Consider the following 27729-nt stretch of genomic DNA (forward strand, 5'->3'; position numbering starts at 1 on the left):
AAAAATCCCAAAAATCCCAAACCAAACCGAAAAAATCCCGATCCCAAACCAAAATTCCCGAAATTTTCGGTATGGGATTCGGTTTTGCATCTCCATATTTTCGGTATTCCCATACCGAACCGAAAATAAATATTATATATATATAATATTTTTTAATTATAAGAAAATTATTTCAACCGTTCATTGTTTTGAATTTAATCTGTATCGTTCATTTGTTTTTAGGTCGGATCTCCCATTTCACTTCCGTTCCATTGATTCGATCGAACTTGAAGCGCAGCAGCCTTCCTCACCGAGCCCTCATCTCATCTCTCTGTGTCGAATTTCGGCCAGCCACCGGCCCACCACCACACCATACTATCTCCTCTGACTCTCCAGCCTTCCTTCACCACGCAGCCACCGCCACGCCACCGCTCTCTCTCTCTCGCGATCTCTCTCTCTCGGGCGATTTTCTCTCACATCACAGAACTCTCGATCCAGCACCAGCACCGAATAGTGCAGCTACAGGTAATGCTACCCATTCTTTTTGTTACTTGACCACTAAGAAATTTTATGAGAATCGGATTTCCATATTTTTGTTTTGGCTATAGAATCTTAGATACATGGTCTTGCTTTAATGTTTGATGGCAAATCAAGTTTTGTAATTTTGTTTTCTTTGCAGTTCTATATTTATTTTTTGGGCTGAGGTTATTTTACATTGCTTGGAGATCATCAGATTCTAAATCTTCCCAGAAGAAAGAAATTGAAGAAGTAAGTTTATTATATGTTTTCACTTTTTAGCCTTTATTTGATTTGTATTTATTTATGATCTCTAGATAGATGAATGGTAAACTAACAATGCTTGGTGCCTGTACTACCCAGTTTATGGATCATAATAATCAACTTTAGTTCGGATAAAGCAATATTTAAATTTTTTGAAGACTTGCTTTGATGCTTTTGAATGAACATGTGAATGATGGAGGTCTTCAAAAACCTCCGAAAACAACCTCATCTGTATAGTGATAAAGATTGCAAAACAACTTTACCTCAATTGTGCAACTGATAAAGTAAGATGATGAAATTGAGTTAACTGGTGTCATATGTTTAAAACTTTCCAGGCTCATTGGTTTTCCCTTGAGTTAGCCATGAAAGTACTAGGCATTTACGAGAAGTGGGAATAATCTCAGAATTCAGAGTTGTTCTGAATTGACTGCCTGCATTATTCCTGATGTCTGATCACTTTTTATATCCTTTTGTCTTCATCGCGTTTATGAGCTTACAACATGAATTTTGTCCCTTTGCCAGTCTATTTTGTTATTTTTGCTGTCTAAATTTGTTTCCATGGTGTTGTAACTTGTAACTAAAAGGTTCAGATACTACAAAAGTGCGATTTCTTATTATCGATGTGATCAAGATTTAAGTTGTTCTGTGTGTCAATTAGGTACTTTCCACTGGACTTGGTAGGATTGTGCCAAACTTGATATCAAGGAAGCATACGAATAGTGCAGCTACATGTAAAGCTACCAATTCTTTTTGTTACTTGACCACTAAGAAATTTTATGAGAATCGGATTTCCATATTTTTGTTTTGGCTATAGAATCTTAGATACATGGTCTTGCTTTAATGTTTGTGGTTCTGTTTTTGCTTCTCATACCATATGACTCTTTAATTGTAAACTACTGGATGGCTACATATGTGTACATGTGAAATGTATAATTTCACAACAGTAAACATAAAAGAAAGTAAGCAAGGAAGTGTTAGACTATGATGAACTGTCATTCTGTAGGATTTATTATAGACACCATGAGTAGAATCATAGATCAGATTATTGAGGTATCACATTTTATGATGTACTCAAGGTCAGGGAGACCATGCTATAAACTAGGACTAGACAACATAATATGTCAAATTTTAGTCCAAAAGCCCAAAACCATTTCGGGATTCCCGATTTGTCCCGAAATCCCGAAACTATTTTAGGATTCCCGAAAATTAGGATTCCCGAAAATTTGGTTTGGGATCGGTATTGAAATTGGGATTCCCGAAAATTTCGGTTTGGGAATCGGGACAAGGGTTTCGGTATGGGATCCCATACCGAACCACCCCTAACTATTTCCCTTTCCTTTTGATTGAGATTTTCATGTCCCTTACTTCAAGCAAATTACGCAAAGGATATTAACATGTTGCAGCACAATCCTTCGTATCTTTCAAACATAATTTCTCATACAATTTTCAATCCCACAACAACGCGCGGGCACAAATTCCTAGTTTGATTCGAAAATAAGAATCCCTCTAAAGTCTTTACATGTAACCGAACAAACGATACTCGAAGTTGTAATTTTTCTTCGATAGTCCAGACTACTTAGTAGTACGTAACAATCAGGATTGAATTAAAACTATTTTTCTCAGCTTACCTTCAGAATTATGCTGCTGATCAGGGGAATATAAATATTGAATTCAAAGAAAGAATCCCTCTCAAGTCTTACCAAATAATTGCACAAACGGTACGCTTAACTTGTAAGCTTAGAGAGTACAGTAGAATAAATAGGTGATACAAAATTTACAGTAGGCTGGCAAGAGTACAAAGCTCTACTTGAAAGAATTGAAGAAGCTGACTGTGTCGTTGAGTGCCCGGATCAAGTCATCGACATCCTCTACGGTGTTGTAAAAGTGAAGACTTGCACGTGCACTCGCGCTGACTCCCAACTGCCGATGAAGGGGTTGGGCGCAATGGTGACCTGATCGGATAGCCACTCCGTGCTGGCATTACATAAGTTAGCATCAGCTATTTTGTTGAAGCTCACTTGTATTACAAAGTACGGGAAGCTAAGCATCATACCTGTTGGTCAAGAAACGTTGCCAGATCTGTAGGGTGTATATTCTCAACGTTGAAAGAACATAGGGCAGCCCGGAAGATGTGTTCTGAAGGGGCTGGACCATAAATGCGAATATTGGGGACAGATTGAAGGCTCTCGTATAGATATTTACCAAGAAACATCTGTGAAAATTGTAAACAAGAGCGGTTTAGTAATTAAGCACTAAATAATTGTCATACGTCAAGCATCGACCTTTCAGTCTCTAAAGAAGCTCACTGGTTCTTTTCTTCTTAAGGTATATTTAAGGTCTCTATAGACTTTTCAACTGAAAATCACTCCAACTACACACTCATACAAGTACAGAAAATGGTAAAAATGACACTTATTATCGAAACTGGTGGATACTACACTACTTCATAATTTATATAACGACGAAAGAAATGTAGCATAAAAGTTATATATGTCAAAGTTCGAGAAGAAAACAGACGAGAAACATGGCAATTACAATGATGTTACTGATATTTACATAAAGGAAAAATCTAATGTTCAGAATTGGCATTCAAGTCATTAAAAGAAGCATTTAGATTTCAAGAGGGAACCAACCAAAAAGAAAATAAAGTTGCATTTTTTACCATAATAAGGTTCGACTAGAGATCCTAGTCTAATTTATTATTATTTGTCTTAGTTACTTCTATTTCTGCTCACTTTTACTTCTTTTTTTTTCGTTAACCTTTGTTTGGAAGAAGCTTTCATCTGTTGTTTAAGCCACTTGGTGGTCCCTGCATTTCTTACTTCTGGGAACCTTTCTTTTCGCACCTTTTTAAAGATAAATCTTTTTGCTCTTTTCTACTGGGAGATGTTTCAGCATACAGAGAACCCCTTTGTATGCCAACACCAGCTTGAATTGTCCAATTGTGTAATTAGCTCAAGCCTTAAGTTGATTGCAATTTTCTGATCAGCTTAATTCTTGTATGATTAGCATAGTGCAAGGCCTAACTCCAGAGCAGATTTATGTCTTAGGGTCCTATATATAATAGCCATGTCTTTGCAATACAAATATTTTCCACTCTCTCTCTAATGTGTACTTACAACCTAAAACAAAACAAAAGCCCACGCAACAGAAAAGTCTAAACCAGTTGAATAGAACAGGAAATTCAAAAGGCCGAAGAATCCAACTTACCTCATAATCATGTATCCTTTGCATACCAAGTCCTGACAAATAATCAATAGCTGCTCCTAACCCAATTGCTTCCCCGATTGCTGGTGTTCCAGCCTCAAACCTAGTTCGGTTAATGAGGGACAATTACAAAAAGACATCAGAAAGCAGCCCACTATTGTATAACTCATGTGGATAAGGACCAATATGTTTCATGGAAAAAACTACAAGGAAAAACTGAAATTCCATTATGGTCGAAACAGGATAAGGGCATATTACCGTAAAACAAGGCCAAGTGTAGAGTGCAGCTAGAATAATTGTATGCACTTGCATATAACCAAATAATTGAAGATCACTTTTATTGAATAAAACATAAGACCTACTTTACTACTTCGGTACAAATTCCACAAGCATCTTCTGTCATATATAGGTAATTCCTAGTTTCCTACATTTTCTATAGGTATTAAAAGGGCTATCAAATTGAGATATATTTTGAAAATGAATTCATGAGATATATATATATTTTTTTTTTTGAGAAGAAACAATTTTATTAAAGAATAGTGAAATACACAGAAGTGGATAAGAAGTCCACCAACAAATTAGAAAGGAAAATCCCAATAGGATTTGGCTATAGCAGCCAATTCTAGACCTAGCTCACTTAACTGCTGCTAACAAATCCCACAGTATTTGAGATAAAGAGCAATTATTAAACTCTTTAGTAACTGAAGCCCAAAAAGATGCCCAATATTTTACTCTCCCCCAAAGTACTTCTGCCCCCGCTCCAGTATAGTCTTCAAAAATCCTTTTGTTGCGTTCCAGCCATATATTCCAAAAAATTGCCGATACCAGGCAATCCCACAAAGCTTTGGATTTTTTCCCTTTTCCAAGTGCCTTAAAATTGGTGCTTAGTAGCTCAAAACACCCTTTAGGAATGACCCAACTTACTTTAGGAATTCATGAGATATATCAGTGCTAATAAGACCAAATTGTAGCATTCTACTTGTTATTTACAGTCTTGATATTCTTGCGACCAGGATTTGGTGTATTCAAATTCAACTATCAAGATAACAACTTAAACAGGAGACAGTTATTTACAGTCTTGATATATTTTGAAAATGAATTCATGAGATATATCAGTGCTAATAATAACCAAATTGTAGCATTCTACTTGTTATTTACAGTCTTGATATTCTTGCGACCATGATTTGGCGTATTCAAATTCAACTATCAAGATAACACCTTAAACAGGAGACAGTTTGGACAATAACATCAACATGGTATACAAAGCTGCTCTCATCACTGCATTTAATTTAGGGGTGTGATATCCCCACACCCCTTTTTACTTCTCACACACCCTTCTAATTTTCGGCCGTCAGATCGGATGAAATGAAGAAGATCAACGGACATAAATTAAGTGTGAGAAGTAAAAAGGGGTGTGTGGATAGCACACCTCCACACACCCCTTAATTTAAACAAAAAGCTTTTCAATATGTAGGTGAATTCACCAACCTAGATGGAGGTTCTTGGTAAGTGGAATGATCATAAAATACATCAGAGATCATTTCCCCACCACCTAGAAAAAGAAGTAAAATAATATAGTGAGAATACACATAAGCCATTGCCCTCGTAGATATAGTTATACAAACCAAACATAACATTCAGAAGACAACCTTTAAATAAGAAAATTACCTAAAAATGGAGGCATGGCAGACAAGATATCACTCTTTCCATATAGGAATCCGACGCCTGTAGGCCCACACATCTGAGGCATGTTTAATATTTACTTTATACACTTGCCCATAAGGGTAGATTTCAGCACATAAGCAAGTATCCTAACCTTGTGAGAAGAAGCAACAAGAAAGTCGGCGTTCAGATTCTGGACATCAACCACCATATGTGGAACACTCTGACAAGCATCTACAAGCACTTTTGCCCCAACATCATGAGCACAAAGCACAATATCTTTGATAGGAAGAACAGAACCTGCATGAGAAAAATTATGAATGCATCAATATGGTCCCGCAATTTGTTATCTGCTTTCTCTGAGACAAAATCCATAATCTATTCTAATACAAAGAGTTTACTCAAATAATAATTTGATGCATTTGAAACATCATTAGAAAGAAAGAAAAAAAAAATTGTTTATTTGAGTATATGAAACTTTTTAGTCTCCAGCAGATAAGATACAACGTACAACAGTGGCCTGTGTAAAGTTGATATAACTAAAGCACAAGTGTCATGACTAAAGTTGGTATACCCAAAGCAAGAGCAGGCAGGAATCAAACGTACATGAACGTCTCATGAGTCATCTAGTATGGACTACAAATCTCTACTATTTCTAGAGATTGTGGAACATAAGCTATGGACCCTAGAACAAACAGGTTGAAAAGCAAACCATAGAATCAGCAACTTCTTCTCCGCTATGGACACCTACTGTATTAATTAGTAGAGAAGCACATCCCACCTATCTAAGAACCACCCAAGAGAAACTTTACTTTGCAATGTGTTGGGGCTGTGTGGCTCCATACAAGCCAAGTATGTGTATCCCATATTGGAGAACTATTATAATAATCTAAAAGTTAAAACGAGGTGGTCCACTACAAATAGCACTGAGGCATTTTAAGATACAATGCAAACCTGGATATATCCATTGACCAAACCTCACCAGACGTACTGGACCTAGGTGGTAAAGTGACGTGGATAGGAGTTAGTAGTAGGCCCATGATGGTCTGTTGCACAAAACAATGCTTATCCAGTTTAGATGTTCGGGTCAAAACCAAAGCAACAATACATCTATAACCGTTAGACACCAGATTTCGAGCATATAAATATGACGAGAGGTTGGTGACATCACCAGTAAACACCTACTGATATGCGTTCAGAACTGAGTAACCCAATCAGACATTAGTGACAGTGCCAGTACAAATGAATAACACTAGAATAACAGGATGGGTTTTTCTGGAATACATAATTACTGAACATGGAACACATAAACTCTTTCTTTATCAGTTGAATCGGAATAGCTTCAGTAATCAATTGGACCACAACAGCTTTACTAATTAATACAAGAATTCTAACGCTCATGTCATTAAGAAAGATATTGCATGCAATCTTTGCTTTCCAGTTTAGCTTCACTATACAAAACAACTATGGGCATAATATACAAAGAAGGAAAGAAAACAACTGATGAGAAACATACCAAGCACGTTTGAGACATGATGAACAACTACGAGCTTTGTCTTCCTTGAAAGCATATCTTTTAACTTGTCCACATCAGGGACTTCATGCTCATTTAATTCCACATATTTCAAGACTGCACCAGTCTTTTGAGCTACAAATTGCCAAGGAACGATTGCACTATGATGTTCAGCAACTGTAAGTATGATCTGAAAAGAGATTTTATTAAGCACGAGCTCATAAACAATACGAGATCAATGGTACTTGCACTTAAGAGTCCATTCACAAACAATCTACAGAATAATGTGGTGAATAGATCATGAAAAGCTATTTGATACAAGTATTCGTACAAGATGATATAATGGAGCTAAGTAGAGATGTTAATTCCCAAACTCGAATATAAAATAAGAAAACCATCACCAAAGAACATGTAACTATAGAAATAAAATAAATAATAATAATAATAGAAAAGAATAATAGCGCCACAATGGTGTATTCCTTTATGAACTTGTTGTAAAGTAATTTACAAAAATAAAATAAAGGACACAATGGAAATAATACACTGAAATTCTATCTACCTCATCATTTGGTTTTATGTTTTGGAGCCCCCATGAGTAAGCAACCAGATTGATAGCTTCGGTAGCATTCCTAGTAAAAACAATTTCTCGGGAGTCTGATGCATTGATAAAGTTGGAAACTTTCTTTCTCGCTAGCTCATATTCTTCTGTTGCCTTTGCACTAAGTTGACAACATGAAGAAACCGTAAGCTATAGAAGGCAAGATGAACCTAACTCCAACTTAAATATTTAATAGTGAGTTAGTTAATATACAAATCAAAATCTAAAACTTATTCAAACTAATTAGTTATTTATGTATTCTGTACCTTAAGTAATGGATCCCACGATGCACATTTGAATTGTGGCATTCATAGTAAGTTTGCAAAGCTTTTAACACTGCAGTAGGCTTCTGGGAAGTTGCACCATTGTCCAAGTAAACAAGCCTAGATCCATTTACTTCCTGTCATGCCCATTTGGTAAGTACCAATAAGTAACACATTATATATCAACATCTCTATATTTGTGGAGACAAACCTGATGGAGGATGGGAAAATCAGGTCGGGTCAAGTGACCGAGCGAAATGGATGTGGGCGGAGCGGAAGGGGTCTCTGAGTGGCCTTCTTTGAGAGTTGAAGCAGCTACGGAAAAGGGTCGCGAGTTCACAATGGCACGGCGAACAGGGCTTCGTAGGATTGGGAATGAATAGTATGGCAGTTTTACAGTCACTCCTTCCAAAGTCAACATCATTTCTTGTTTGCTTTTGGTCCTTACGCTTCCTTCAGTTTTCGCTCTCTCCCTCTGCCTCTAAGTCTCTCGCTCTGAAGATACACTGGTATGAATCTTGAATTTTTATAAGACCATACCGAACCAATGACACAAAAAGAATAAGACAGAACAGACCTATGAGGTCCTCCCCGGGGAATAGGAATTTCAGACCTCCATTCCTTTTCTAATACTTTCCCATCTTTTACAGCAAGACTCCAATGGTCCACTTCAGGTGTATACCGTGGTAAACCAAGTCTGATTCCAATTGGTGTAGAACAATCACACTCCAATATGGACACGCCTAATACTGAAGATTAATCCAAGTCCAAAGTTCTACTCCTAGTTCTAGTCTAGTTCTGATTGTATATTATGTTTTCTGTTTTCAAATGATCATTGTTATAACTTTTTTAAGAACGACAAGACTACGCTTGAACCAAATGAAATCAAACATATATCAAATGATATGTAAAAAATCCACTGAACACTGAAACCCCATCACAAAATCTGACTCGAAGAAATGAGAGCACTCTGGTTTAACATATCTACCAGACAGACAACTCATATAATACCTCACCATTTGCTTTGCAGTTTGCAGTAAACCCCTTCACAATTCAATTAAGTCAAAATCCGAAACTTTGTTTTAACAAACTAAAAGAATAGTAAATTAGTGTGTTTTTACTATTCTTAAAATCTTAATCCACATACGAAGAATTGTAGTAACAATCGCAGCTGAACTGGATTTTGCAGTGGTACACCAATACTCTAAATATTTCACTCAAAAAATGCACATTGCACACAAAAACAACCAAAAATTTCAAATCTTGAACTGACCCAGATGGCCAAATGCGAAATATAAATAACCCCTTTTTCGCCCACAGAATTTGAAATATTAATGCTCAGTGCCTCGCTCCTTATTGAGTTGAGATTACAAACTATATCCTACTGTCTTTCATGGTATCAAGAGCCAGCGTCTAACGACAAAGGTTCAAATTTTAAATTTTTTCTTTTCTTTCTACAGCTATGGCGTCTTTTGTATAAGTTTGTCGACAGAAAATGCAAATTAATAATTGAAAATGTGTAAGGCCACTATTTGTCCAATCAGAACCAATTTGAACAGAAAATTAAACACAGAGAAGTGAGAGTGTGAGACTAACCTTTTGCTGTCGAGACTCGGAACGGCAAGAAGTAGACGGCGAGATGATAGACTGACGGCGAGGTGTGAGAGACTGAGAGTAAGAAGGGTCGCGGGTCGCCGCTGGGAATGAGAGACAGAGAGTTTGAGAGAGTGATTGAAGACCGAGAGAGAGAGAGAGAGAGAGAGAGAGAGAGAGAGAGGAGGCTCAGGCAGCGCGAACTGGGAAAATGGGAGAGAGGAATACGCGTAGGGTTATTATTACTTCACTTGTGGATATGTATGCCGAATGAGAATTAGGAGTTTAAATGAATTTCGTCTTCCTCACAGAATTACTAGCTTAAGGGTAGAACGATGCCGTTTCTAGAATAGGATTATTAATTAATAAAATAATTACACAACGACGTGGTTTTGAAGAACTTCGGTTTGGTTCAGTTTCCGAACCTCAAAAACCAAAACTGACCTAATCAAATTCGATTCGGTTCGGTTTAAAAGATTCGGTTCGTTTTTTTTTTTCTGTTCAGATTTTTCGACTTTAGTTCGGTTTTCAATCCTATTTTTTTTTTTTTTCAGTTTTTCCAACCCACTCCTAAATGAAACTAAATCATTTGGTTTTTGTTTGGTTTGGATTTTGGTTTGTGCCTCACTTGTAGGCCCGTAGAAAAATTGAGATTAATACAAGTATTCAACATTCATACAAACTCAACAATTCAAAATCTTAACCGTTACATCCAATCAGAAGCAAATGAACAAAGAAGATTCTAGCCAAAAGAATGAAAACCTGTTAAATGGTGGATGATTTCTTGATGGTTGAATATGACCAAGAGGCGAACATAAACAAATGAAGCATCTAATGCACCCGCATTTTCTCACCAGTCTTTGCAAACTAAATGCTTTATGTCATTAATACAATTCAATTGAATAAGTTAAGTGTGTCATGCTAAAATTAAAGTTCAAACATAGTTCAACGTCAAAATGACTTATTGAATCGTTTAACCCTTTTTCCGATCCCTTTTCTTTTGAACACTTACTCTTCGAAAATTTAGGACATCTTTGGGCTTGAGAATGTGATTCTTGGCATGACCCTGGACCTTGCAAAGTGAAACCGATGGATCAGAAGCTACCAAACCTTGTGAACTCTAAAAGCTTGAGATTGCTTTGAAGCTTCTTGTTGTGGTTGTAGATTAAGACTAAGAGAGGCGATATGCTTGAATTCCAATTGGACCTATTTTAGAAAAGTGAAATGTTTCTAATAATAGCTCACAAAATTGAATTTAGATTGAATTTACCCTAATTAAGGTATAAATTCCGGCCAAGGCCAAACTTGATAAACAAGAATAATAATCAAGGAAGATTTTACAACTCTTGTATATTAACGATTAGAACATCCAAGTCTGACATAGTGTGCCCATCATACACTTAAGTTCGAATCCCTTTGTTCGTTATAGTATTTGTGCATGCCATACACGCAAGTTTGAATCCCACTCTTCGTAGGTTAGAGTCATTTAAAACATCACTTTGTCTACGCACTAAACTCCTTTAGGCTTTAGGCTCAATGGTGATTCAATTGTGTTTTGTTATAGATGCTACATCAGAGAGGGACCCTATAGGTTGGATCAACCATCTTCAATATGAACAAGTTCCCTCTATCGCCTCTTGATATTCTGTCATGCAAAAAGAAAGGAAAACAAATAACTCACTAGAAGCACACCATGAAACTTTAGAAAAAAATATGCTAGTAATATAAAGATTTTTGAGGAAAAAAAAACTTAAACACAACCCGGGAAGCTAAAGTAATGGTATTCCAAACCAATCACGTGATGTCATGCGTGAGAAAGCTAAAACACATGACGGAGGCGATAGATAGGCTTAGAGTACCGCCATTTTGACCTCTCGGTTGAATGAGAGTCTCTCCTTTAGAGAGAGAGAGAGAGGAGCATAAAACTAGAGAAAGATTTAGTCATTCAAAAGTTAAGCTTAATGAAGTTAATTTTTTTTCGAAACGAAAAACTATGAGAGCAATTTTAGAAGAAAACTGTTACTGGTACTCGAAAATCGACATCAGGAAATACTATGACACAAGAGTTTCCACATTTGATGCCACAAAAACCAAGTCCCTCTGCATTTTGCAGGCTTTGCATGCTACAAACCCTTGCAAAAGATTAAGTTCGTAGGACACTCACCGTAACTCCTCATCCAAGTATGTAATTTCTAACTGACCGCGGCCGCTTCCAGGATTTTTTATAGGTATCTGTGAGAACATTGGAAAACAATGGCGGGAATAAATACGTATATGCACGCATAAGGTCTGTTTCTTCTACCTGACAACAGTGTACGATTCCTGCAGCAAGGTGCGATGGTCTCTAATCGCATAGAGTGCACACCGGAATCAATACGATTAAGGGCGTGAGGATATAGTGAATATCATATCATGTATCCTCTACTTACCAGACTAGCAATCCGGAAGAAATCAAATTTAACTGCCACCCTTCTGGAGTTTAAAGGGACTAAATTGGCTGTAACCTGCACGCTTACAAGAAAACAGCTTGGTCAATGAGCCTTTCGAGTTTCGACATTTTTGACAATACAAAAGTACATGAGATGTAATATCACACACTGCAATTATGTCCACCATATATGTGCAGAAAGCGATTGAATCTGATACACCAAACAGTTTCCATCGACTCTTACTGATTTCGTAAGTGGACCTGATGGTGCAAGAGTCATATCAACAAACCTTTGATCAAATTTTTTCTGTTATTTGAACCGAAGCTTGCTTGCATCAGACAAAACTCTACTGTAATCTTGCCTAGGAAATTAGCTAAGTTGTAATCTAGAATCTCCGGTCGCATCTGGAACGAATGAATAGACTCCCTTATACATCAGACCAAACTCTAGATGCTATCTGACATGTACGGACTCCCTTAAACAATTGAAAGGAATGAGTTTTCTAAGATTATGTATAAACTCTCTTGTTTCTTATTTGCGACGAAGATGAAAACTAAAAACCAAAGAGTTACAACTCAACTCCCAAATTCTGACACCAATGGATATTTGAACAACTAACATCCTATTACACAAGTACCACAAATCATGTTTAATACGTCCTCAGTAGACGATTTTCGACACCACATAAACACTAGGTATACTTGTTTGACATTAATAAAAAACTTTTTAGCAGAATTCAGTGAATACTAATACACTTGAGCATTGATCAACCTACTGGCCGCGTTCTGCGCCCTTAGAATCCACATTAGCAAGCATCAAATGGCTAGGCAAATAAGTTAATTAAGAAAGAGATTGAAAAGGCAAACAATAGGAAGTAACACCTGGTTAAAGAAGGGCCAAGTTTCGATATTCTGAGCCCTTAGTGTATCTGCATTGATTGCCTGATAGATCTTTCCATTTGGTCGTAAGAACTTCGGCCTCTGAAATTAAGAACATATGATGAAGAGAATGAAGAGGAGATGTAAGAACGAAAATAACGAACCGCAGAGTACAAATAAATCACCCATAGCATGCTTTAGATACTTACCTGTGTTTGCAGAACTGACTGAGATGTTGTATATATGAGCTCCCATTTTCCATTTAACAGACTAGACTTGAGAGGTTCTTTTATTTCGTTGAGTGCCTCAAGCTTACGTGCAATCTGAATAAATACATCAATCGTTACCAATCCGAGGCATCATATATGATACAATGAAACTACTGAATTCTCTGGTTTTGGTCACATAATGTTAATGGACACGGATGAATCTGTTCTATTGCAGCGATATTCTAATCAAAGTTAAACTACGGGGTTGGGGATTCAAACTGCAGGTGCAGAGTGGGAGCACACTGTCGTAGTCAACTTAGCTACGCACACGTCTGCAAGACTGCAACACTACTGAAAATTTCAAATAGTACCCCACCTCTTCTACGCGTTCTTGGTCCTGCAGGGTAGCTTCGGCACCCCTATCAAGAGGAGCTATTGTGTTGTAAAGCTCTTCCTTGAGGCTGTTGATGTCTTCACCTTTCGTAGGAAATCCTGAAAGGAAGGAAACTCCGGTCCTCCATTTCAAAGAATCAAGAATAATTTTGCCCAGCAAGTTGTTGTGGCTTGGTATTATGCAGGAACTGGTAGGGTTTGGTTTCGGTGAGAAAGAAGCAATGAGTGAAGGTGAAGAATCAAAGGGGTATTTGAACGAGAATCCATGAGTTTTCAGTGGAGTGGCATGACTGAGTGAAGAGAGAGCCATTGAATCATTGATGGTAATGCTTCTTTCTGCTGATATTTATTTTTCTTCTTCTTTTTCTTTGAATATAAGAAGTATCCCACCGCACATTGTTGACATACTAATCCTCCTTGGCATTCAATATGCAACCCCGCTACTGCATGAGGTGGTAGCGTACTTTTGGCCTCTGGATCAAATGGTACGTCAAAGCAGAGTTGGTGACCCTAGAATTATATATGTGGGAGTTCGAACTTAGGTTGAGGGCTCCAACTCTTTTTTGTTTTTGTTTTGTTTTGTTTTGTTTTGTTAAAGTAGGTATTTTTACTTTTCAGTTTTTGGATAAGGAGAAATCTGATGGCCAGGAATATTATCATGTGGCTCAGAAAATGTGAGGCCAAACTATATGTTGTATCTTTGAACCAGCCTTCAGTGCAGGAAGGGACTAAGGAGCAAAGTAAAGGATAAGATTTGGCTCCTTTTAATAACGACGTAACATCGTTTCACCGTGTAAATATGGCCCCCTTCTCTCACCTCAGAACATGGGAAGAGGAGAACAAATAAATCAAACTTTGCACAATGTCTATATATGCTTTTCGTTGCAATTTGAATTTGTACAAATCGTTTGAAGTCGTTTATGTTTTTCATTACAACCTTGACGGATGCAAGCGCTGCTTCACTTCCGATAAAAGGTGATCCTTTGAAAGTACTCAAATGTATAGTCATAACTCTTAACTATGCATTTTACATGATATTTCGACAAAAAAATAACATGGAAAGGTCGGGAAATGCCTAGCTTGCAGGAAGTGATCGATGCATCAGTAACATGTACAATATTTTATACAAACACGTATACGACGAGCACTTGGAGGCTTGGAGCAGAACCAAGTCTTGGCAAAACTTGTACGCTTTAGTCCATTGTCATGAACAAGAAAGGGTGATGGCCAGATGAGTTACTAATTCTGCAATGTGATTGTGTACATCAGACAGGAACTCGGTAAGATGGATCAACCATTTTCAAGATGAACAAGTTTCCTTTGTCGCCCCTTGAGACACTGCCAATATATAAGAAAAATGATTGTCATGACTTTCCATTCAATTGCGATACAACCTCGGTAATAATTGAAGATTAGCTAAGCATCTAATATTCATATTAGCCTATGGACATAGTACAAGTGAGAAATGGAGAAAGGCTCTTGCAAAAGATTCAACGAGTGGTAATCGTTGAGTTTATCCAACCTCACAAATTCACTTTTTTCCAAAAGAGATCATATTCAAATATTTATGCTTTCCGTGTCACAACTCTCAAGATAACAGATCTCATTTCAGGGTTCATAAGACTGCTAGATTTCACAAGTGGGTTTATCCAACCTTGCAAGTTTATATATTTTTCTACGATCCAAGGCAGTTACGAGGAGGATGTATATCTCAACTATTGCATGCATTCTTGTATACTCAACACAAATGCTTTATTTCTTTCAGCCGAGAGAAAAATTTTCGAAGCACAGTTCGACTCTAATATTCAGACCTAAAAGTAAGGATCCCATGTAGTCAATTTCAATTCTTCATCCAATAAATTACAGTACATACACTCACCGAAGCTCTTCATCCAAATATGTAATTTCCAGTTCACCACGAGCTCTATCAGGCGCCTTAATAGGTATCTGTATATCATTATTATATGAACAATCTAATGTTAGGTGAAGTACACAATTAGAAATTCAAAAGCATAACACTTGCTAAGGGAAACTAAATCAATACTGCGTCATTGTTTTGCCTGGCCTTTCCAAGAGGCCAATAACGTCAAGAACACTTACCAAACCTGCAATTTTGAAGTAATCGAATTTGACAGCAACTTTTCTTGCATTCAAAGGTGTCAAATCTGCTGTTACCTACAGAGGATTGATGTGAATTTGATGTGGAATAGTCAGTGCAGTAAGGTCCACTTTTAACAAAGTACTGGCTGTTTCGTAAATTATTCATCAGAAATCTATACGGATTTTATTGTCATATAACAAAAAACCTTCAAACCTTTCATTACATATCACCATTTCTTTTATATGTATACTGCTGTGTTTCCTCTTAAAATTTGAATTTCTTTATCTATAGAACATAGTTTGAACGATCACTTTGCACCCTTGTAGTTATAAAAAAAAAAATCACTTTGGTTCCTAAAGTTTCAATTAATCAAATTTACACTGCACCATGTCAACCCTCAGTTTAATTTCTACATCAAGTCAGATGGACGAAAAGTTAAATTTTATGGCCATATTGCAACCATAACCCAACTTATGGGTAGAAAAAGGAACAAAAAATAAGTCCTACCTAAAACACGCAGTACTGCACGATCCCTCATGTAGAAATATACCCAAATTTTGCTGCATCCCCTGTTTTTAGCTAAAATTACATGCGTTGTAGGCCAAGATGTATTTTTCATTATTTTTGAAGTAAATGGAAGGGTCATCGTTGCAACAATGTGTAAATGGCAGGGTTGAAGTTGATCAAATTAAAACATTAAGAACAAAAGTAAATTTCACTCAAAATACAGGGGTGCAAAGTGTAATTTACCACTTTTTTTTTCTAATTAGAGCCTACTTGACAAGGTAAGTCATAGCTACTGGAAGATTAATGTGTTCAAAAGAACCTAAAGCAACAAGCAGAATTCCACCCCACTAAATGATTAACGGGTTACAATGTTCTTCCAGAATTTTAGTACAAAGAAAGTTTACAAATGGAGGTTAAGCGAATCAATGAGGAAATGAATTCTACAGTACCTGATTAAAAGTTGGCCATGATTCCATATTTTGAGCCCGAAGTGTGTCAGCATTGATGGCTTGGTAGTTTACCTTTGATCTCAAAATTTTGGGCCTCTGTCATGATAATATATATATGTCAGGCAAGTGAAACATCTAGGAGTTATAGAAAATTTAAGTTCAAATTTTTTCACAACTGGCAAAATCAAAGAAAAAATAGAGATCTATCAAGAGAAAAGATGGAGCAAAGTACACACATACACACACACACACAAACAAAGGGCAAGGGACATCACTGATTAGAAGCACATGAACGCTAAACAAAGGTTTATATTAAGATCAATCACTACAGGTCGCAGTTTTAACTTTTAAACAAAATGTACTGAATCTGCTTAGTTTGGAATTTTCTCATTTATTAGGGGAAGGGAAACTCTGAGTCACATTTAGAAATACATGAATGGTAATCAAAATGAAGGTGTTTCCTTAAAGTACGTAGGTATAGTCCTAAGTGACGCACATATTTTTCATACCAAGGTTCCATTTTTGACATAGCCTGTCATTACTCAGGGAGCAAGAAGTACACAAAACTAATATCCAAAACATCAAGAATCCACTGAAGCTACAACATCAATTTTATACAATTTCATTTGCTTAGAGTCTCTCGACAGACTTCTAATCTTCGAACGACATAAATATCAATGGAAGTGGAAATCTCAATCGATTTACCTGAGTTTGCAGAATAGACTTTGAAGTAGTGTATATAAGCTCCCATTTTCCATTGAGTAAATCAGATTTGAGTGGTTCCTTTGTTGGGTTAACTGCTTCAAGTTTGCGTGCAATCTATTTAGAAACGCATTCCACGGAACAAAAATAGAAAAGTGCACACGGATATCAGAAACTAATGTCACACATCCTCTACTGAGATAAATCATGAGATGATAGAAATAAACACAGCCTAAATGAACATGCTAATACAGGCTTTTCGACATTCTTTTTAAAACGATTAAGCTACTACAAAGAAATTATGCAATAATTATTAGTTGCCTCCGAGGCCCCGATGATTCCACTTAATTTCATTTAGAATGTACACAAAAGCATAAAATATGGCAATATGAACTGTTTCCTGGCTGGTATTTTAAGTGTTTCTTCATCTCCAATGAAATTGTTAGAACCCCCATTTGTCCCACATCGGACAGAGGGAGAAAAGAAGAGTACTTCAAATGGAATTACCCCACTCTAACTAACACCGACACAGAGGTCTTTTGTGATAAAACCCACACCTGAGGATTGTGCAGGTGGTAAAATGGGGACATAATCGGTGTTGTTGGAGTGGGCTCTCAGCCCATCGACCTGAAAAATTCTTCAAAAATTATTCCAACAGTTTCTTCTTTTGTATATAATTTTCAGACCCAAATGCCCAATCAACGATTTAAGGAGAATTCCCATCATATATTTTAGCCTCAAAGAACAATTAATACAAGGAAAAGCCAGAATCCAGATAGCAAATGAAAGCTAAAAGCACAAAAGGGAACGCAAAGGGCAACCTGATCAACAGTTTGCTGGTCCTCCGGAGTGGCATCAGCGCCTCGATCGAGCGGAGCAATGGCGTCAAGAAGCTCGTCCTTGATAGGCTGAGTGTCTTTGCGTTTGTTCAAAAATGCAGGAAAGAATGAAACTTTGGCTCTCCATTTCTGAGAACTTGAACTGCAGCTGGAGAGTGTGTGAATGGTGGTGGTGGTGGGTTTCCCCGGAAAATGACAGGGGACTAGTTTAGGGGTCGATGGCGAGGCGGCGGAGGAGGAGGAGGATTGGGTGGTTGTGAGAAGCGTAGGTGACCAAGAACAAGATAAGGCCATGCTGCTCTCTGCTCTGCCATTGTGTCTCTGTTCAGAAGTTTTTAAAGGTTTGCAAGAGGGTAAATCCGGAAAAACAATCTATATGTCACCTCTAATTTTGTGACACGTGGAAATTTATTTGACACTATTTAACCCCGAATTTAACTCCGTTAAGTGTATTATAAAAATAATTACTCGTAAAAATGTTTCGGAAATTGGCAAATCTCCCATAATTAAAGATGTAAGTTGGAGCACTTTTTGGGCCAAGTTTAAACTTGTTGGGCCTTCTGGTACATCTTAACTTAATACCGTTTCATGATTTAAACCGTCTATTTTCTAAATTACTTTATAAAAATTATTTATATAAAGGGAATCAACTAAACTTAAAATCATTTAGTCATCTAATTACTATTCAATAAATATATAAATTATACTTGATACTCAACCACTTAACTTTTGAGTTGTCGCTCTACGAGGCAAATTAGACGGGTTTAAATTACGCCACGTCATCAGTTAACAAAGCACTTGACAGAAAAGCTAAAGGAAGTATAAAAGCGACAAAAATATCATTTCCTTTTATTTTTTCTGACGTCAAAGAGAAATGCGACTCGCCTAATCCATTTCATCATTATATAAAATAAAATAAAAATAAAATTTAGGTGTAAAAGTAAGATAAAGAAAGATAAGTGTAGTAAAGTAAGATTTCAACGAATCTCCGAATAATAAAGTGAAATCAATGGTTGGTACGGAACTGAGACGAAAAAAATATTATAAGCACGAAAAGCTGAAAATGGATAAACCTGAGGAAGTAAAATGTGAGTAAATTGCAAATGTCATGTCGGAAGCTTGGACAAAAGAAGGTTGGAGCAATCTGCTCATCCAGCAGCCATACATGATACATCACATGTATCACATGGAGTGATTAGTCTGCTGAACCGACCACATGGAGGGATTAGCCTCTCACTTTCCGCCTTTCTCTCCGTCTGCCGACTCTGCCCCACTCGTCCAGTAAGGTTTTCTCACACGCTCCACAGCAAGCAAGTTCCTGCTTACTTTCAGACCTCGAGTCCCGAAGATTTTGAGAGAAAGGGAAGAAGATGCTGTCGAAAATCTCAGTTACCCAGTTCAAAACATCACCTGCTGCACCCAACCCTGGATTTTCATGGCGTGGGAATCGTCCTGTGCTTGGATATTGCGGCAGGAGTTCTTCAGAGCGTAACAAGTTGCGGTTCAAGATTGTGGCGCAGTCTCCGGGGGATGGGTGGAAGATCAACGACGTTGATGCAAGTGAGTATGCTTGTTTATTATTTGTTTCCATTAATTTTCTTGATTTTTCATGTTTCATTGATTGAGTTAAATTGTGGGATTCACTTGGTTTTGTGATAGTTATGTATAAACCACAGATTAAACCAAATCCATGTGTCTCTTGGTTTACTAATAATATCATACAGTGCAATTTTATGTCCCAAAGTTTTGGCCTAAATGGTTATCGAACGGTCCTAAATGTTTGTTTCAATTGTGATTGAACTCGAATTCGTTGAAAAGCTTTCCACTTTATGGAATAAGAAAGAAAGAAAGAAAGAAATACCATTGGCTTGTTCATAATTCATAACTATCTTATTTATTCAATTAGAATGCTGAAAAGAATGATTGAACTGGAAGATACGGATCATAAGAGTTTCCACGCAATGCCAAATACTATTTCTCTGCCGTTGTCCCTTGCTGATAATCGAAGGAAAGGCCTCATGAACCTTTTGGTTTCGTAAAGTATATAGCTTTTATCATTTTTCTGTTTTGCGAAATATAATAGAGAAAGAAAATATAATAAGCCTCTTGAATGATAATTTTTTTTTCTAATTTTGATTATTTTAAGGGTGTATAAAAGAGAAAAGTACAAACAATTACTACGTATAGAATGCGGAAAGTGAAAGCATAAGGAAAACGATGCACAGTTACTATTTATCATTGTCGGCTAGGCTGAATGTACTACTGCTTGTCTATGCTCATCATAAGCTCTACGTTAAACACTTTTTGAAAAAAAAAAGGTCTCTTTAATCTTGTTTTGAGTTTTGGCTGTCTAAAACTATTGTATCTTGACAGATGCAGTGCAAGAAAAGTTGAATTCATGGCTAGTAAAGACGCAAAGCTTTATAAATGAAGTGGCATCTCCATTGACAAGAACTGGCCAGACTAAAAAGCCTGTCACTAGAGATGCTTTAGAGACACAAGATATGGAGGACATATTTATGGCAGAACAGACTATTAATAGCAGAACACCAAATGGAATTCTCTCTTTAGCTGCTGTTGTATCTATAGAGCAATTTAGCAGGTGAATTTGTTGGTTCTAATTTCTTTCTCAGTTAAAATATTTGGCTTGAAGTTTTTACATCTGTCTCCATTGCGACATGGTTCTTCATTTGAAATATGAAATTTTGCCTGTCAGATGAACTGCTTTAATATTACCTGTAGTATTTTCTTTTTACAGTATGAAAAACTTTTTATTCCAAGAAGGGTAGGGATTTTTTAAAAGGAAGAAGAAATATCCTAATGCAATGCATCAGCGATCCATCTTACTGCATTAAACTGGCCTGCGATTTTTATATATGGCAGAGACAGTTTTGCTTTCAATTTCCTGTCCGTTAACTCTAATATGGTTTATTCACATGTTGCCCTGAATGGGGAATGTTATACATGGCTACACTATGCAAAAGCTTCCTTGGTTTTATAGGCTTCTCAGACTGACAGAAGAATTATCATTTAACTCTTTGAAGTTAAGATATGCAGGATGAATGGATTGACGGGGAAGAAAATGCAGAATATATTTAAAGCACTTGTCTCTGAGTCTACATATAATGATGCCCGCAATTTGGTGGAATACTGCTGCTTCAGGTTTCTGTCAAGGGATAATTCTGATATTCATCCTTCCCTCAAGGTTAGTAGTACTTACTGCAAGTGGAACTCATTTCTCATGTCATATTTGTGCTCGAGAATAAGAATTGGTTTATCCATATGTTACTTTCTCGAATATCCCAAATAAGATGTGGATTTTCCTATTTTGAAGCAACTTTGAGAAACTTCTCTATGCAAACCTTTTCATTGTCTCTAGTCTAGTTTCTAATTCTTTCTCGCATGGTGAAGGGAAAGATTGGTGTCCTTTGTTAGAGCGGTTCTGTCTAGAAGTGCATATAATTCACTGACATGTTAAAAGTTTTACAATTTTTGTTTTGAAAAAGTGTGTTCTTGTGACTAATGTTATAATTTACGTGGATATTACTTGTAATCATTTGTTTTATTCTTGTCCTCTTGTTTCAACTGTTTAGCAATTTTGTAAGTGTTACTCTTCCTGTCTAAGGGAAGGACCCCAATGGTACTATTGATTTTGTATAGGAAATGTGCTAATAGTAGCCATCTTTTGTGTATTTAATTAATTAATTAATTTTGTGTGTCTTGAAGAGGTCGCACTTGGTGCGATGGCAAGTGCCTTCGCCCATGAGCGGTAGGTCTCGGGTTCGAGACTTGGGAGCAGCCTCTCCATAAATGGGAGTAAGGCTAGCCGACATTCACCTCTCCCAGACCCTGCGTAAAGCGGGAGCCTTGTGCACTGGGTACGACCTTTTTGTGTGTCTTGAACCTAGAAACCTGATGATGTCATTAACATTTCGGAATTTTTCAATTTGGTGATTTGTAGTTGAAGCTAATTTTATTTTCTTTATTGTTCGGGAAAATTTGAATTTTGAGATTAATTAATATGTATATGGTTCTTGTTTCTGGACAATGTTGGTGCATCCACAGGAACCTCCATTCCAAAGACTCATATTTATAACTATGCTTGCATGGGAGAACCCTTATCGGAAAGATCTTGCTAATGGTTCGGAGAAAGCTTCTTTTCAGGTTCATTCTTCAAATATCTATTTATTTATTTAAACCATAGTTTAGAACATAGTGAATTTTTTTTCTTGATATGTTTAACAAATAAATACTTAAATTATACTTTGGCTTAAAACTGCAATTTTGATTATGACTATCATGAGTTAGAAGGAAATAGCGGGTGTGGGCCACTTTTGGCCTGGATGATATGACTGATACCATGCTCTATGAGATAATTAGGTTTATAAAAATTGTCACCTCCAAGAACATGCTAGAGAATTACTTTAATAAGGCTAAATGGTTAAACCTACGTAGTTCTAGCCTGTGTACATTCTTACATTGTATTGTTGATAGTGGTCGGTTAAAGTAGATTTATTTATCTGGTGAACAGAGAAAGCTTGTTAGAGAAGAGGCTTTTGTTCGTATGGCTCCTGCTATTTCTGGTGTGGCTGATAGGTCAACTGTGCATAATCTATTTAAGGCTCTTGCCGGTGATGAACAGGGCATCTCTCTGAGCACGTGGTTGACTTATGTTGATGAACTTCTCAAGTGAGTTTCATATTTGTGTTATTTTACTAACTCTATATGATTGAATTAAGTCTTCTAATAAGCATGATAAGTAGAGAAATTGGATTAAGATTCTGTAATTATAATCATTCAAAAATCCTTTCAGTGCTTTTATGGAAGTGAGTTTATTTTCTTTTCTTATTACAAAATGTCTTAAACAAAAGTACCTAACTTCAATTTTTTTCTATTCCTTTGATGATATTGATAGGAGGAGTTGAAAGTTGTTTATTGCTTTACTGATTTGTACTATAGGCTTTAGAATAGTTTCCAACTCATGGTAGAGGCCTCCCCATCCCTAACAATGTATAGAATGCACCTCGATTGGCACGAGAATTGTGTCTTCCAGTCACTCTAGCCCTGTCGGTGGAGAAGATTCTCCAGTAGTCTCCTTGGAACCTTAAGTCCTAGGGAGCTGCCTAATGGTTTGGTCACGGAAATCAGGGATACAACTGGAGCCCTTTTCCATGGTCACAACTATGGCTCAATCAAGATATCCTTCATCATGTTTTTTCAATTTTTTCAGTTTTCGGCTTTTAATTTCCATACATTGTGCACGGATGTCTCAGGTATTACATTTTCATAATATGTTAATGTACATGCCTGCTAAATTTGCAAATTAATTCTCCTTGTTCTTGGAAGCTCAAGTTGAAAAAATCTTATTTATGTAGGATTCACGAAGGAAGAAAATCATACCAGACTCGACCAAGTTCCAACCTTTCTGAGGAGAGAATTTTATGCATTGGTACCAGCAGGAAGCGGCCTGTCCTAAAATGGGAGAATAATATGGCATGGCCAGGAACAGTTACGTTAACTGATAAAGCAATTTATTTTGAGGTAATTAATCTGTTTATGAGTTTTATACTTTTACGTTGACTTTTAACATCGAATTGTTGAATTGGAAATTGAGGGATAGCTTCATGTCCTTTCCATTTAAGTCCATTAGGTTATTGGTAAATGTAAACTGTATAAGCACTATGGCACTTCAACAAAAAAGAAGAAAACACTATGGCACACACTTGGAACCAATTTTTCATGGTTTATTTTTGAACTATGTATTGAATTCTCATTCTTAATTTTGATTTACAAAGAATGCAAACATCAAAATTCAGAGATCTCAATCCCTGAGTGGAAATGCTTCAGCTTTTTGCGCTGGTATTCCTTTTCTTTTCTTCGTGCTTTTTACACTTTGATGCCTAAATTTTGATGGTATGAGCTGTAGAGATTTTTCTTTTAGCCAGTGTAGAGTTAGTAAATTAGCAGTTGTCTGATACTTGTAACAGGTAGAAAATTCATGTTGTGATTTTTCGTCGAGCGAAAACCAATATAGCTAGTACCGTAGGGTATTGCTTTTAGATACTTTATGATATAGTTTTGCTTTTAGACTTTATGATATAGTTGAATTTGCAATTGAACTAAATGTTTCTGTTTCTGTTTTCTTCTTTCTAAACTTTTTATTGAGTTGTGGCATTGCTAGTCTCAAATCATTCTTATTTTTCACTTTATATTGCAGGCAGTTGGCCTTGTTGGGCAAAAGGATTCTATAAGATTGGATCTTACGAAACAAGAATTACAAGTTAAGAAAGCAAAAGTTGGACCTTTTGGTTCGGTTCTCTTCGACTCTGCAGTCTCTGTATCATATGGTCCCAAGTGAGTAAGCTTCTTGACAGTCGTCTACTTAATAAAATCTTTGGTGTCATTCAGTTTAAATCTCCTAAGTTTGAATTTATGATAGACCGGTTCAGGATCTATTAATCATGTTAGTGATAAGTGTACAGGCCATCTCTAATTTCTGTACAGAATAGAGAATACAGATTCTTTTTTGTTCATTCGGTGTTTCTTAAAAAGCTCATTTCTTTGATAAAACTATACAGATCAGAAACATGGGTGCTTGAATTTGTTGACTTAGGTGGAGAAATGAGGCGAGACGTGTGGCATGCGTTTATTAGTGAAATTAATGCTGTACACAAGTTTATCCATAATTATGGACCGGAGGAAGATGATGAAGCCAAGTTTCATGTTTATGGCGCTCACAAAGGGAAGGAAAGAGCTATGACCAGTGCCATTAATAGTATAGCTAGACTACAGGCTCTTCAATTTATGAGGAAGTTACTTGATGATCCCACCAAACTTGTTCAGTTTACATATTTACAATATGTACCCTTTGGTGATGTAGTTTCTCAGACTCTAGCAGTTAATTATTGGGGTGGACCACTGATAACAAAGTATTTAGAGGCAGACAACCCACTAGCTCAAGGAACGAGTGCTTCCAATGAAATGATTGAAAGCAGCAGCAATCATGTGTTTGACATAGATGGCAGTGTTTACTTGCACAAATGGAAGAGATCTCCATGTTGGGCTTCAAGTTCTTCAGTTAGCTTTTGGAAGAATACTTCAACAAGACTGGGGCTAGTATTGAGTAAGAATCTTGTCGTTGCGGATGTGGCTCTTGTTGAAAGGGCAACAAGAACTTGCAAACAAAAATGGCAGGAAGCTGAAACAACTCAAGCCACAATTGATGCTGCAACCCTTAAGGGAATACCCAGTAACATTGATCTATTTAAGGTTGGTTATAAATTGCTTATCCATGACGGCAACCTCTACTTTCCATAACTTTCTTCACTGCACAATGAACATCATTATGTTCACGTCGTAAGATAATTGACATTGAGAAGCTGTAACATGGTTATGTCTTATTTTTTAAGCATACTGTAACAACAAAATAAACAGTGCCGGTGCTTTCATTTTGCCTTTGCAGGAACTTCTGCTTCCTCTGGCCATGACTGCAACAAACTTTGAAAAACTTAGGCGCTGGGAGGAGCCCCACTTGACAATTTCTTTTCTTTCCCTTGCGTATACAGTCATTTTCAGGTAGGTTCATTTCTGGTAGAGTTTTGTTGAGAGTATATCCCACATAGGGAATGTAAATCCTTGTATTGCAAATTGCAATATATGATGTCTTGGGCCTTTCAACTCATTGCACATTGGTTTTGGGTTGGATACTCTAGTTTCTTTTCCATGGTAACGGATCAGACATTCCGCGTTAAAACCAACAGACATAAGCAGGGGGGTGTGTTGAGAATACGTCTTACATTGGGATTGTAAGGCTTGAATTGTGATGTGTAACGTGTTGGGCCTCTCCACCTATTGCCATTTGGTTTTCTGTTGGATGCTCTAATTTGTTCAGTTATTGTCTAAGTTACCCCTAAAAAGTTGAGATGACTAATAACTGTGGTTGCATTGCTCATTAAAGAGATACTGGTCTTATATTATTTATGTGAACATTGACGGGGAGATGACTAATGACTATGGTATCATGTAGTATGTATTATCATCTAAATTCACCTTTTAGGTGAAGATGTGATTAAATCCGTAAATCTAATTTAAGTACCCATTTTATCTTTCTTTCTTCACTCTAACCTACTATCAGAGTACTCAATTCAACTGGTTATTTCATATGCATGTGGTACCCCTTAAATTTCCACACTGTGATCTTACCATGAGCTAATCTGCTGAGGTACTTTGCCAGGAATTTGCTGTCATATGTATTCCCAACAGCATTGATTATTTTGGCAACTGTCATGCTGACGTTGAAGGGGCTAAAGGAGCAAGGCCGCCTTGGACGATCATTTGGAAAAATTACTATCCGTGATCAGCCTCCTTCAAATACCATTGAAAAAATTATAGCTGTAAAAGACGCTATGCATGATGTGGAAAGTTATTTACAGAATCTGAACGTCATGCTTCTGAAAATACATACAATTTTCCTTTCGGGTCAGCCTCAGGTATGCATTAATAGTTTAAATTCTTGTAATTTTGAAAAAAAGTGGTTTTATCATGGATTAGTTTGCAGGTAATCATATTGATATCAATTTTTATCAGATAACGACTGAGGTTGCTCTGGTGTTGTTATCTTCTGCAACCATTCTCCTCATTTTCCCCCTCAAATTTGTTCTTGCCTTTTTTATCTTCGATCTGTTCACACGAGAGCTTGAGTTCAGGAGGGAAATGGTTAAAAGGTTTATGAAATTCTTGAAGGAGCGTTGGGACACAGTGCCTGCAGCCCCTGTAGTTGTATTACCTTTTGGAAGTGATGAGTCCGTACCAAAACCTAATGGAAAGGAAAGCAAGGATCCAGACGAGTCAGAAAGAAGCCTTGGCAGCAGCAGTTCTGTATAGATTCTCTTAGGCATATATGCGGTAGTTTCACAAATTAAATCTTATACTCACTTCTGGAGAAAAAACAAGACCAAAGTTTTCTCATTATATTTGTACAGAAAACAGAAACCATTTAGTGTCAATGTTATTCTTATTCACTCAGTTGGATTTTTTGATTCGAGTAGTTAAGGGATCTGGCTAAATGAATGCAAGCCTGGGTGCAAGAGAGAGAGAGAGAGAGAGAGAGAGAGAGAGAGACGCATGAATGAAGTACACAGGAGGGGATTTATATTGTTTGCTCCAGTACAGACAGATATAAGAGAACTATCAGATTCTTCAGACTTCCTGGTTATGTCCCTCTTGGAAACGAGGCCAGCCGGTTTAGATCTCATCCAGGTGAAACCTGTACAAGGTATTTTCTTTTTCAGTGCTTACATTTCCAATTTGGCAAGTTATGTTTTGCCTTATGCGTAGAGATGTGCACCATGCATTTTCCTTATGCCATGATTTCTTAACAGGCTACACGTCGTATTGTGGTTGCTAGGTCAATTTGATTGTTATGTAGTTTGTCATTGGAAACAAATCCGTTGGATTTCAGTGTATTTGTCTATGAAGAGTTTGGCATCTTTGATTTGGAAACAAATATGTCGGGTTTGAGTTTCTCACATGTTACGCGGAACACTTGTTCTGGGCATATGCTGGAACTGGAATTAAACCATCTGAATTTTGCTTTGAAATCTGATTTTTCATTGATCTTTCAATTAT

General features: G+C 36.9%; 3 protein-coding genes and 1 long non-coding RNA gene across 10 annotated transcripts; 2 read left to right on the forward strand and 2 right to left on the reverse strand.

Annotated features, from left to right (window-relative positions):
- The first annotated feature begins 225 nt into the window (after positions 1-225).
- LOC103418326 (uncharacterized) lies at positions 226-1555 on the forward strand. Of its 2 annotated transcripts, none has more exons than XR_011576169.1 (3): positions 226-504; positions 659-747; positions 1095-1555. It is a non-coding gene; the product is annotated as an uncharacterized lncRNA (long non-coding RNA). The 2 variants fall into 2 exon arrangements; XR_011576168.1 differs by having other exon boundaries at positions 1418-1555.
- Positions 1556-2401: 846 nt separating this feature from the next.
- On the reverse strand, positions 2402-9911 carry LOC103402362 (cysteine desulfurase 1, chloroplastic). 4 transcript variants are annotated; one of them, XM_017323276.3, is made up of 12 exons: positions 9599-9854; positions 8580-8699; positions 8214-8497; positions 8006-8139; positions 7701-7860; positions 7145-7331; positions 5783-5928; positions 5635-5707; positions 5455-5518; positions 3970-4069; positions 2813-2971; positions 2402-2733 (listed from the first exon to the last, which is right to left on the reverse strand). In XM_017323276.3, exons 3-12 carry the CDS (start codon positions 8424-8426, stop codon positions 2563-2565), a joined length of 1407 nt encoding a protein of 468 aa, XP_017178765.2. In that variant the 5' UTR covers positions 8427-8497; positions 8580-8699; positions 9599-9854; the 3' UTR covers positions 2402-2562. The 4 variants fall into 4 exon arrangements, with proteins under 4 accessions (XP_017178765.2, XP_008339330.2, XP_008339329.2 ...); XM_008341108.4 differs by lacking the exon at positions 8580-8699 and having other exon boundaries at positions 9599-9911; XM_008341107.4 differs by lacking the exon at positions 8580-8699 and having other exon boundaries at positions 8214-8508; positions 9599-9863.
- A 1006-nt stretch (positions 9912-10917) lies between these two features.
- On the reverse strand, positions 10918-18424 carry LOC103402366 (uncharacterized). The gene is made up of 12 exons (XM_070813055.1): positions 18085-18424; positions 17267-17380; positions 16562-16657; positions 15605-15679; positions 15384-15451; positions 14772-14842; positions 13488-13849; positions 13112-13225; positions 12906-13004; positions 12025-12099; positions 11760-11827; positions 10918-11240 (listed from the first exon to the last, which is right to left on the reverse strand). Exons 1-12 carry the CDS (start codon positions 18394-18396, stop codon positions 11168-11170), a joined length of 1527 nt encoding a protein of 508 aa, XP_070669156.1. The 5' UTR covers positions 18397-18424; the 3' UTR covers positions 10918-11167.
- A 747-nt stretch (positions 18425-19171) lies between these two features.
- On the forward strand, positions 19172-27126 carry LOC103402372 (uncharacterized). 3 transcript variants are annotated; one of them, XM_070813809.1, is made up of 11 exons: positions 19172-19662; positions 20476-20704; positions 21160-21307; positions 22168-22266; positions 22634-22791; positions 23478-23643; positions 24320-24456; positions 24681-25371; positions 25565-25677; positions 26336-26591; positions 26689-27126. In XM_070813809.1, the coding sequence occupies exons 1-11, from the start codon at positions 19473-19475 to the stop codon at positions 26983-26985; spliced, it is 2484 nt and encodes an 827-aa protein (XP_070669910.1). In that variant the 5' UTR covers positions 19172-19472; the 3' UTR covers positions 26986-27126. The 3 variants fall into 3 exon arrangements, with proteins under 3 accessions (XP_070669910.1, XP_070669911.1, XP_070669912.1); XM_070813810.1 differs by having other exon boundaries at positions 19178-19662; positions 21147-21307; XM_070813811.1 differs by having other exon boundaries at positions 19202-19662; positions 21152-21307.
- The last annotated feature ends 603 nt before the right edge of the window (positions 27127-27729 follow it).

The sequence above is a fragment of the Malus domestica genome, chromosome 15, assembly GCF_042453785.1.
Source record: "Malus domestica chromosome 15, GDT2T_hap1".
NCBI classification, from domain to species: domain Eukaryota; kingdom Viridiplantae; phylum Streptophyta; class Magnoliopsida; order Rosales; family Rosaceae; genus Malus; species Malus domestica.

What these genes read in the sequence shown, in the direction of transcription:
- LOC103402362 (XM_008341108.4), bottom strand. Translation starts at nt 8,426, where the DNA reads ATGATGTTGACTTTGGAAGGAGTGACTGTAAAACTGCCATACTATTCA. An exon ending in AAAGGATACATGATTATGAG is followed by an intron (nt 2,972 to 3,969) that starts GTAAGTTGGATT and finishes CAATTTTCACAG; the next exon opens with ATGTTTCTTGGTAAATATCT. An exon ending in CAACGTTTCTTGACCAACAG is followed by an intron (nt 2,734 to 2,812) that starts GTATGATGCTTA and finishes ATGTAATGCCAG; the next exon opens with CACGGAGTGGCTATCCGATC.
- LOC103402366 (XM_070813055.1), bottom strand. Translation starts at nt 18,396, where the DNA reads ATGGCCTTATCTTGTTCTTGGTCACCTACGCTTCTCACAACCACCCAA. An exon ending in ACTTCAAAATTGCAGGTTTG is followed by an intron (nt 15,452 to 15,604) that starts GTAAGTGTTCTT and finishes AATGATATACAG; the next exon opens with ATACCTATTAAGGCGCCTGA. An exon ending in ATCTTACCGAGTTCCTGTCT is followed by an intron (nt 13,850 to 14,771) that starts GATGTACACAAT and finishes AAGAAAAATAAA; the next exon opens with TATCAGCAGAAAGAAGCATT.
- LOC103402372 (XM_070813809.1), top strand. Translation starts at nt 19,473, where the DNA reads ATGCTGTCGAAAATCTCAGTTACCCAGTTCAAAACATCACCTGCTGCA. An exon ending in ATATTCATCCTTCCCTCAAG is followed by an intron (nt 21,308 to 22,167) that starts GTTAGTAGTACT and finishes GTGCATCCACAG; the next exon opens with GAACCTCCATTCCAAAGACT. An exon ending in TCTGTATCATATGGTCCCAA is followed by an intron (nt 24,457 to 24,680) that starts GTGAGTAAGCTT and finishes AAAACTATACAG; the next exon opens with ATCAGAAACATGGGTGCTTG.